This window comes from Oncorhynchus mykiss, chromosome 6 (assembly GCF_057628025.1).
Source record: "Oncorhynchus mykiss isolate SJ-2025 chromosome 6, ASM5762802v1, whole genome shotgun sequence".
In the NCBI taxonomy this organism is placed as follows: Eukaryota; Metazoa; Chordata; class Actinopteri; order Salmoniformes; family Salmonidae; genus Oncorhynchus; species Oncorhynchus mykiss.
This window is the reverse complement of record NC_143027.1, coordinates 11,134,076-11,145,000: the sequence shown is the minus strand read 5'-3', so window position 1 is coordinate 11,145,000 and position 10,925 is coordinate 11,134,076. Positions and strand designations below refer to the sequence as shown.

The window sequence follows — 10,925 nt, the reverse complement described above, 5'->3', positions numbered from 1 at the left end:
TGGGCTTTGTACTGGGCTCTGTGCAGGGCTTTGTACTGAGCTGTGTGCAGGGCTTTGTACTGGGCTCTGTGCAGGGCTTTGTACTGGGCTCTGTGCAGGGCTTTGTACTGGGCTCTGTGCAGGGCTTTGTACTGGGCTGTGTGCAGGGCTTTGTACTGGGCTCTGTGCAGGGCTTTGTACTGGGCTGTGTGCAGGGCTTTGTACAGGGCTGTGTGCAGGGCTTTGTACTGGGCAATTTGTACTGGGCTGTGTGCAGGGCTTTGTACTGTGCTGTGTGCAGGGCTTTGTACTGGGCTGTGTGCAGGGCTTTGTACTGGGCTCTGTGCAGGGCTTTGTACTGGGCTGTGTGCAGGGCTTTGTACAGGGCTGTGTGCAGGGCTTTGTACTGGGCTGTGTGCAGGGCTTTGTACTGGGCTGTGTGCAGGGCTTTGTACTGGGCTCTGTGCAGGGCTTTGTACTGGGCTCTGTGCAGTGCTTTGTACTGGGCTCTGTGCAGGGCTTTGTACTGGGCTCTGTGCAGTGCTTTGTACTGGGCTCTGTGCAGGGCTTTGTACCTGGGCTCTGTGCAGGGCTTTGTACTGGGCTTTGTACTGGGCTCTGTGCAGGGCTTTGTACTAGGCTCTGTGCAGGGCTTTGTACCTGGTCTCTGTGCAGGGCTTTGTACTGAGCTGTGTGCAGGGCTTTGTACTGGGCTCTGTGCAGTGCTTTGTACTGGGCTCTGTGCAGTGCTTTGTACTGGGCTCTGTGCAGGGCTTTGTACCTGGGCTCTGTGCAGGGCTTTGTACCTGGGCTCTGTGCAGGGCTTTGTACTGGGCTCTGTGCAGTGCTTTGTACTGGGCTCTGTGCAGGGCTTTGTACCTGGGCTCTGTGCAGGGCTTTGTACTGGGCTTTGTACTGGGCTCTGTGCAGGGCTTTGTACCTGGTCTCTGTGCAGGGCTTTGTACTGAGCTGTGTGCAGGGCTTTGTACTGGGCTGTGTGCAGGGCTTTGTACTGGGCTGTGTGCAGGGCTTTGTACTGAGCTGTGTGCAGGGCTTTGTACTGGGCTGTGTGCAGGGCTTTGTACTGGGCTCTGTGCAGGGGAATGGAGTGGGTGGTTGGCGCATGGTGGTGATGTGCTGCCAGACTAGTTTGCCTAAAGCTCATTAAGTAGCCTGGCTAGGGGAGGTCTGAGGGCTGGGGCTATATCGAATTAATTTTATTAATTCAAATGTGTTTTTTTGTGATATTCGTGATAGTGCCGGTATCGCAAGAATCAAGCTTTATGTTCGCTTGTTCTCATGTTGTATTTATGGTCTCGTCTCCTTCCCTCCTTTGTGCTGTGTGCACCTTCCCATTTACACCAGAGATGTGTATATAATGAAGAGATGCTCATGTCTCCTCCCTAACATTGGGAGTTGCTGTTCCAAAGACTGGAAAGCAGGCGACAAGCTTAGGTTCAAAATAAGCCTATAGAAACGCATTGGCCTTATTTTGGACTGATTTTTAGCGAGAGTTAAACCTATCGCTTTGCCTCTTCCTCTATGGTTTACACACCAAGCCCCTCCCCCTGCCTCTCACGCCAACAAAGTTGAAAGATCACATCTTCCTCTCCGACGAGCGGTTTCAACTCACAATTTGCATTTGAGGTTTGGTCCAATAGAATTGGACACCGAAACACGTTGGACACCGAAACACGTTGAGGCATTTATTTTACTGTAATAAAGGAGAAGTTCACTTTTCTAACAAGACCTTTTGTATGTCTCAACTACTCAAAGTGCGTGCAGAAAAGACACTACTAAAGCCAGAGTGAACTTTGCTTCCGGAACACAAATGTCCAGTTTGTCAAGAGCAGCATTGGGGTACTACGTACCACTAGCAGCATTGGGGTACTACGTACCACTAGCAGCATTGGGGTACTACGTACCACTAGCAGCATTGGGGTACTACGTACCACTAGCAGCATTGGGGTACTACGTACCACTAGCAGCATTGGGGTACTACGTACCACTAGCAGCATTGGGGTACTACGTACCACTAGCAGCATTGGGGTACTACGTACCACTAGCAGCATTGGGGTACAACGTACCACTAGCAGCATTGGGGTACTACGTACCACTAGCAGCATTGGGGTACTACGTACCACTAGCAGCATTGGGGTACAACGTACCACTAGCAGCATTGGGGTACAACGTACCACTAGCAGCATTGGGGTACTACGTACCACTAGCAGCATTGGGGTACTACGTACCACTAGCAGCATTGGGGTACTACGTACCACTAGCAGCATTGGGGTACTACGTACCACTAGCAGCATTGGGGTACTACGTACCACTAGCAGCATTGGGGTACTACGTACCACTAGCAGCATTGGGGTACTACGTACCACTAGCAGCATTGGGGTACTACGTACCACTAGCAGCATTGGGGTACAACGTACCACTAGCAGCATTGGGGTACTACGTACCACTAGCAGCATTGGGGTACTACGTACCACTAGCAGCATTGGGGTACTACGTACCACTAGCAGCATTGGGGTACTACGTACCACTAGCAGCATTGGGGTACTACGTACCACTAGCAGCATTGGGGTACAACGTACCACTAGCAGCATTGGGGTACTACGTACCACTAGCAGCATTTCAGCCAAGACTGTTATACTAGCTGTCTAGTCTGTGTTTTATATATATGCATAAAACACCATTTTATATAAGGAATTGGCAACTTGTTCTCATTCTGAGAAATAATATATGATTTCAACATCTGAACAAAGTGGAAAGGCTAACATGCTGTTCAAACCGCTGAAGACAGACAGAAGGGTGTGTGCAGAAGTATTCAACTGTTCAACCTTGTCAGCTACTGTAGCAAATAGATCCAAGTTGGCTACACTAGAAATATAAAGATTAGCTGGCTAATGGCTAGCACGTGGGCTTGAGAGATGGTTGATGAGACCAGTGTTATTTCCTATAGCCCAATGCCTGCTACAATAAGTCAGTCATTTATTAGTGAATGTACATTATACATGGTTCTGGTTAAATTTGTAACAAAAAATGGCATTTTCATAGAAAGCAGGTTAAACTATTTTGATAAAATTAATTATGACACAACTCTGTGTTGTCTGTTCACACTGCTTTGCTTTATCTTGACCAGGTCGCAGTTGTAAATGAGAACTTGTTCTCAACTAGCCTACCTGGTTAAATAAAGGTGAAATTCAATTTAAATAAATTGTGAGTCTTATTGTTGTGGAAGCGTCATATTTAACTTAAGTATAACTTCACAAGCCCTGAATGAATTTGATTGTTGCTGACTGTTTGAAATGCGGTGTATTTGACCTTTAACTGAACAACGCTTATTTAGAGAATTTCTTTAAAATTATTTATTCAGATCCCCAAACTTTTTCCATATTTTGTTACATTGAGCCTTTTTCTGGAGTGAATTTAATAGATTTTTCTCATAAATCTTCACACAATTCCCCGCTACGATAAAGCGAAAACAGGTTATTAGAAATGTTGGCAAATGTATTAAAAATAAAAACAGAAATGCCTTAATTACCACGGTACATAAGTATTCAGTCCCTTTGCTATACGACTCGACATTGAGCTCAGATGCATCCTGTTTCCGTTGATCATCCTTGAGATGTTTCTACAACTTGATTGGAGTCCACCTGTGGTACATTCAATTGATTGGACATGATTTGAAAAGGAAGTCATCTGTCTATACAAGGTCCCACAGTTGACTGTGCATGTCAGAGCAAAAACCAAGCCATGAGGTTGAAGGAATTGTCCGTAGAGTTCAGAGACAGGATTGTGTTGAGGCACAGATCTTGGGAAGAGTACCAAACCATTTCTGCAGCATTGAAGGTCCCCAAGAATACAGTGGCCTCCATCATTCTTAAATTGAAGAACTTTGGAACCACCAAGACTCTCAGCCAAACTGAGAAATCAGGGGAGAAGGGCCTTGGTCAGTTAGGTAACCAAGAACTCGATGGTCACTCTGACACAGCTCCAGTTCCTCTGTGGAGGTAGGATAACCTTCCAGAAGGACAACCATCTCTGCAGCACTCCACCAATCAGACCTTTATGGTAGATTGTGGCCAGACAGGAAGTCACGAATCAGGAAAAGGCACATGACAGCCCGCTTGGAGTTTGCCAAAAGGCACCTAAAGACTCTCCGACTATGGTAAAAAAATATTCTCTGGTCTGATGAAACCAAGATTGAACTCTTTGGCCTGAATGCCAAGCATCACATCTGGAGGAAACCAGGCACCGCTCATCACCTGGCCAATACCATCCCTATGGTGAAGCATGGTGGTGGCAGGGACTGGGAAACTAGTCAGGATCGAGGGAAAGATGAACAGAGCAAAGTACAGAGTGATCCTTGATGAAAACGTGCTCCAGAGCGCTCAGGACCTCAGACTGGGGCAATGGTTCACCTTCTAACAGGACAACAACCCTAGCACACAGCCAAGACAATGCAGGAGTGGCTTCGGGACAAGTCTCTGAATGTCCTTGAGTGGCCCAGCCAGAGCCCAAACTTGAACCCGATTGAACATCTCTGGAGAGACCTGGAAATAGCTGAAAATGTCAAAGGGTTTGAATACTTTCCGAATGCACTGTATATCATGAATCGCCATTAAGTTTGAAGAAAAAATTTAGATATGATTTGATCTGATCTGATTGCGTAATCACCACGAGAGGACTCTGATTGCGTAATCACCACGAGAGGACTCTGATTGCGTAATCACCACGAGAGGACTCTGATTGCGTAATCACCACGAGAGGACTCTGATTGCGTAATCACCACAAGAGGACTCTGATTGCGTAATCACCACGAGAGGACTCTGATTGCGTAATCACCACGAGAGGACTCTGATTGTACCTCGGCTGGCTCTGCGAGGAATCGTACAATACCGAGAGGCAGGCACGACAAAAAGCCCAAGCCCTCAATGACAGTCTTTTCATACAATGTTTAGAGTTTGTTTTTCTGCTTCATTGTGTTGATCTGACAAACTGCATTTAGTTGTGGGTGGAGAAGGGCTGTTCACATCCTTCCATTTTGTTTTTAGAGAGAGAGAGCGCGAGAGACAGAGAGCATGTTTTTGCTCCTTGTCGCAGATATTTGTGACTCATTGGAGTTTCCCAATGCACTAGCAGTCTGTCTTCAGATGGCAAATTTTAGCAACACATGAATGAATGACTGCTGTGCTCAGCTGGACTGTAGCATTTGTATCAGACTGTACTGTCTCTACTGACTCACTGTGTTCAGTGTGAATCAGACTGTACTGTCTCTACTGACTCACTGTGTTCAGTGTGAATCAGACTGTACTGTCTCTACTGACTTACTGTGTTCAGTGTGAATCAGAATGTACGGTCTCTACTGACTCACTATGTTCAGTGTGAATCAGACTGTACTGTCTCTACTGACTCACTGTGTTCAGTGTGAATCAGAATGTACGGTCTCTACTGACTCACTATGTTCAGTGTGAATCAGACTGTACTGTCTCTACTGACTCACTGTGTTCAGTGTGAATCAGAATGTACGGTCTCTACTGACTCACTGTGTTCAGTGTGAATCAGACTGTACAGTCTCTACTGACTCACTGTGTTCAGTGTGAATCAGACTGTACGGTCTCTACTGACTCACTGTGTTCAGTGTGCAACTGGATAGAGAACAAAGCAGCTTCGCTGTGGCTTTCTCCTCGAGGGGAAAAAAGTGATGAAATGGTGTTGCGTCTCCACTTGTGCATATAATCAGCTGGAAGGCTTTTAACAAAACTCTGCCATTAGCAACTTGCTGTGTTTCTTCACAGCCCAATAAAGACTGGGACTGCAGAGGCTTTCCTTTTAAATCACTCTGTTTTACTATTGTGTGTGTTTTGCCGACCGAGGCAGGCCAGTTGCCACAGAGTGTATACTTGAGAGGACACCAGAGTTTGTAAATCAACCCCCCCCCCCCTTGTCCTTGGCTACACCAACGCTCCTCCCATCTCTCTACCAGCCCTGTTCCATCAACACGGCTGGAGAACTCTCAGCACACGCAGACACACACACTGCTTTTTACTCAACAGAATTTATCCTTTCAATGTCAGTTCACAGGTCTCGGGATATCTGAAGGAATGATATATATACAGTGCCTTGCGAAAGTATTCGGCCCCCTTGAACTTTGCGATCTTTTGCCACATTTCAGGCTTCAAACATAAAGATATAAAACTGTATTTTTTTGTGAAGAATCAACAAGTGGGACACAATCATGAAGTGGAACGACATTTATTGGATATTTCAAACTTTTTTAACAAATCAAAAACTGAAAAATTGGGCGTGCAAAATTATTCAGCCTCTTTACTTTCAGTGCAGCAAACTCTCTCCAGAAGTTCAGTGAGGATCTCTGAATGATCCAATGTTGACCTAAATGACTAATGATGATAAATATAATCCACCTGTGTGTAATCAAGTCTCCGTATAAATGCACCTGCACTGTGATAGTCTCAGAGGTCCGTTAAAAGCGCAGAGAGCATCATGAAGAACAAGGAACACACCAGGCAGGTCCGAGATACTGTTGTGAAGAAGTTTAAAGCCGGATTTGGATACAAAAAGATTTCCCAAGCGTTAAACATCCCAAGGAGCACTGTGCAAGCGATAATATTGAAATGGAAGGAGTATCAGACCACTGCAAATCTACCAAGACCTGGCCGTCCCTCTAAACTTTCAGCTCATACAAGGAGAAGACTGATCAGAGATGCAGCCAAGAGGCCCATGATCACTCTGGATGAACTGCAGAGATCTACAGCTGAGGTGGGAGACTCTGTCCATAGGACAACAATCAGTCGTATATTGCACAAATCTGGCCTTTATGGAAGAGTGGCAAGAAGAAAGACATTTCTTAAAGATATCCATAAAAAGTGTTGTTAAAAGTTTGCCACAAGCCACCTGGGAGACACACCAAACATGTAGAAGAAGGTGCTCTGGTCAGATGAAACCAAAATTGAACTTTTTGGCAACAATGCAAAACGTTATGTTTGGCGTAAAAGCAACACAGCTCATCACCCTGAACACACCATACCCACTGTCAAACATGGTGGTGGCAGCATCATGGTTTGGGCCTGCTTTTCTTCAGCAGGGACAGGGAAGATGGTTAAAATTGAAGGGAAGATGGATGGAGCCAAATACAGGACCATTCTGGAAGAAAACCTGATGGAGTCTGCAAAAGACCTGAGACTGGGACGGAGATTTGTCTTCCAACAAGACAATGATCCAAAACATAAAGCAAAATCTACAATGGAATGGTTCAAAAATAAACATATCCAGGTGTTAGAATGGCCAAGTCAAAGTACAGACCTGAATCCAATCGAGAATCTGTGGAAAGAACTGAAAACTGCTGTTCACAAATGCTCTCCATCCAACCTCACTGAGCTCGAGCTGTTTTGCAAGAGGAATGGGAAAAAATTTCAGTCTCTCAATGTGCAAAACTGATAGAGACATACCCCAAGCGACTTACAGCTGTAATCGCAGCAAAAGGTGGCGCTACAAAGTATTAACTTAAGGGGGCTGAATAATTTTGCACGCCCAATTGTTCAGTTTTTGATTTGTTAAAAAAGTTTGAAATATCCAATAAATGTCATTCCACTTCATGATTGTGTCCCACTTGTTGTTGATTCTTCACAAAAAAATACAGTTTTATATCTTTATGTTTGAAGCCTGAAATGTGGCAAAAGGTCGCAAAGTTCAAGGGGGCCGAATACTTTCGCAAGGCACTGTATGTACAAGTGATTATTTTGAAAAGCTCAGTGTTCTTCTGGTTTTTATTACTGTGTCCATTTAATGTGTTGATGGAATGATTAGTGTTATTTCTGCTTAAGTAATGATGGAACTCTACTCCCCATCAAGTAACTAATGAAAGCAGGTAAAACTACAACTTATTGAACAACGCAGACTGTGAAATGGCAGACAGGAACACACACACACACACGTACATTATAATATTGGTGTACGGTGGTGTTATAGCTGTTGTATTGTAGATATGTAGTGGAGTAATAATGTTCTATGATGGATTGTTTTATTTAGATTTGTTGGTGTGATGTGTTTGGACCCCAGGAAGAGTAGCTAATGGGGGATCCCTAATAAATACACATGCTAAATGGGATCAGACATGACGCGTTAGCACTCTGTTCCTCCGTCCCAATAGGCCCTTTCTGTCTCCATCTGTTTTCCTCTGTTGATGGAATAACATTAATACATCCAATTCCCATTTACACCTCCAAAGTTATTGCATATGCTTTGCTCCTTGTAATTAGATTCCCCTGCTCAGGGTAGATTTGTATCAAACACGGTAAGGAAATTGCTTTACTTTTTTGGGCTGTCGACTCGGTTAATTTCCTATGTCTACTCCGATTGTGTTTAGTTAGTCAAACATTTGACGTCGAATCTGAAGAGCAGCTCCGTCTTGTCGAGGTTCAGCTTGAGGTGGTGGGCCGACATCCAAGCTGAGGTATCTGCCAGGCCGGGTGTCAGAAGGGGGAATGATGGTTCAGGGTGTCCAAGGCAGCAGATCCATCTAGGAGAATGAAAACAGGAGAGAGAGTCAGCTGTGGCAGTGCAGAAAGCATCCGTGACACCGAGAAGAGCAGTCTTCGTTGAGTGAGCCACCTTGAAGCGTGACTGGTTAGGGTCAAGAAGATTGTTCTGAGAGAGCTAGCGAGAGAGTTAGTCAGAGACCTCACACTCAAGTGTTTTTGAAAGAAAAGAAAGAAGGGATACTGGTCTGTAGTTTTTGACATACGAGGGTCAAGTGTTGGTTTCTTGAGGAGGGGAGCGACTAGGGCACATTTTGAAGTCAGAGGGGACGCAGCCAGTGGTCAGGGATGAGTTGATGAGGAAGTGAGGAATGGGACGCAGCCAGTGGTCAGGGATGAGTTGATGAGGAAGTGAGGAATGGGACGCAGCCAGTGGTCAGGGATGAGTTGATGAGGGAAGTGAGGAATGGGACGCAGCCAGTGGTCAGGGATGAGTTGATGAGGGAAGTGAGGAATGGGACGCAGCCAGTGGTCAGCAGGATTTCATCTGGAGAGAGAGAGAGAGGGGAGAAAGAGGTCCTGTAAGTCACTTTGGATAAAAGTATTTGCTAAACATGGCCATGTTGCATAAGAGAGGCAGTGTTGTGTGACCAGGAACAGGTGGCTATCTCTCCTTGGTGCCATTGCTTTGTGTACCACCTCCCCACTGTGTGCTGTAGAGACTGAGGCTGCTTCCTGTTCTGGTTAAAGTCTCCAGTTGTACTGAGGCTGCTTCCTGTTCTGGTTAAAGTCTCCAGTTGGACTGAGGCTGCTTCCTGTTCTGGTTAAAGTCTCCAGTTGGACTGAGGCTGCTTCCTGTTCTGGTTTAAGTCTCCAGTTGTACTGAGGCTGCTTCCTGTTCTGGTTAAAGTCTCCAGTTGGACTGAGGCTGCTGCCTGTTCTGGTTAAAGTCTCCAGTTGGACTGAGGCTGCTTCCTGTTCTGGTTAAAGTCTCCAGTTGGACTGAGGCTGCTTCCTGTTCTGGTTCTTACAGAGCGGTCGGGAAATAATTAGACAAAGCTCCAGGAACTTACGATGCCTCTTCAAAATGTCCCTGCAGTTAACCAGCTACATTGGTGTCATATTTTTACAGTTTTTTGTCTTTCTCTCTCCCTCTTTCTCTCGGTTCGCAGACCATCCATCCCAGCCGGGCAACAAGCCAAAACAGTACCAGCACAAGAGACAGAAGGCCGGCTCGGTCTCTCATCGAGGACCAATACAGCCGTATGGCGGCAGAACACTCCACTTCCAGCGATGAGAGCCACTGCCCAGCCCCAGCCCTGTCGTCCAGTGGCCCCGGGGGAGGCAGGGACCATGCAGGACCCCCGAGGAGACCAGAAGGGGCTCTGATCTCATCAGAGGTAGGGGCTCTCAGGAGAATCGACTACCCAGCCAGCCAGATCCCCCGGGCGGTGGGGGTGGGGGCTGCGGTGTGGGGCAGCAGCTCCAGCCTCCAGAGCCGAGGCAGTCCCTGCCGCAGCAGCCTCTCCTCAGACAGTGAGAGAGCCCCGGTACCTATCCCTTGCCAGCCTTCTCTCTCCACCTCATCTTCCTCTTCCTCCTTCACGGGCCGCCTGGGCCAGCCTCCCAGAGGCCCCCTTTCCCTGCACATGTACAGCCGCAAGAACGTCTTCCTGCAGCACTCACTTCACACTGCCGAACTGCAGGCCCTGGCCCAACACGACGGCTAAGGCACTGGGGTCGTGCGCACACACACACACACACACACACACACACACGCACACAACCACTCAGACGTAAACACACACATACACACACCTTTCACTTTCCCCATATCCCCTAAAACATATAATATAATGGACACATCACCATCTGAATCATGGAAGTGAAAGTCATCTCCGGAATTCACCTAACAACCAGTGTCCTCAACCCTCAAAACTTCCAATCAACTTGACTTTAGCTCAATTCCTACCCATTTCTTACATTTCATTCATCTCTACCCTAGCTGTCTGTCCTTCCCATCCCTGAGCAGAGTATGCTGTAACAGACACTATCCTGTACCCACCGTCTCGATCACAGTTACACGATCATCCAAGCATACCTCTAGACTCACAGAACCTCGGAAGGTACATGTCTGTGTGGTACTGTGCATTTGACCACTTTGACATTATTAAAAGGTTGATAGATGTGCTCACTTGAACACACACACCAGTCTGCCAGTCTGCCCGCCAGTCAGTCTGCCAGTCTGCCCGCCAGCCAGTCTGCCAGTCAGTCAGCCAGTGTTCACATGGCACTCATCAGTCTAACACCTTAGATCAGCACTAAATGATGAGCGTTGGCTGACAGCTGCTTATGCCCACACACACACTGCTATTACACCCTAACATGGAGCCACTCCACTCCCCTCTCAGCTCTAACACTACAGGGAATTAACTCATG

The 10,925-nt window shown here is 46.6% G+C and overlaps 1 protein-coding gene across 2 annotated transcripts in view; it reads left to right on the top strand.

The window, feature by feature from the left end:
• Positions 1-10,697, top strand: part of LOC110525252 (serine-rich coiled-coil domain-containing protein 1) — a 124,788-nt gene extending 114,091 nt beyond the window's left edge. For both annotated transcript variants that reach the window (XM_036979389.2, XM_036979390.2), the window contains one exon: positions 9,659-10,697. In XM_036979389.2, coding sequence (XP_036835284.2) covers positions 9,659-10,216 — 558 coding nt within the window. In that variant the 3' untranslated portion in view covers positions 10,217-10,697. The remainder of the gene's footprint in view (positions 1-9,658) is intronic.
• The last annotated feature ends 228 nt before the right edge of the window (positions 10,698-10,925 follow it).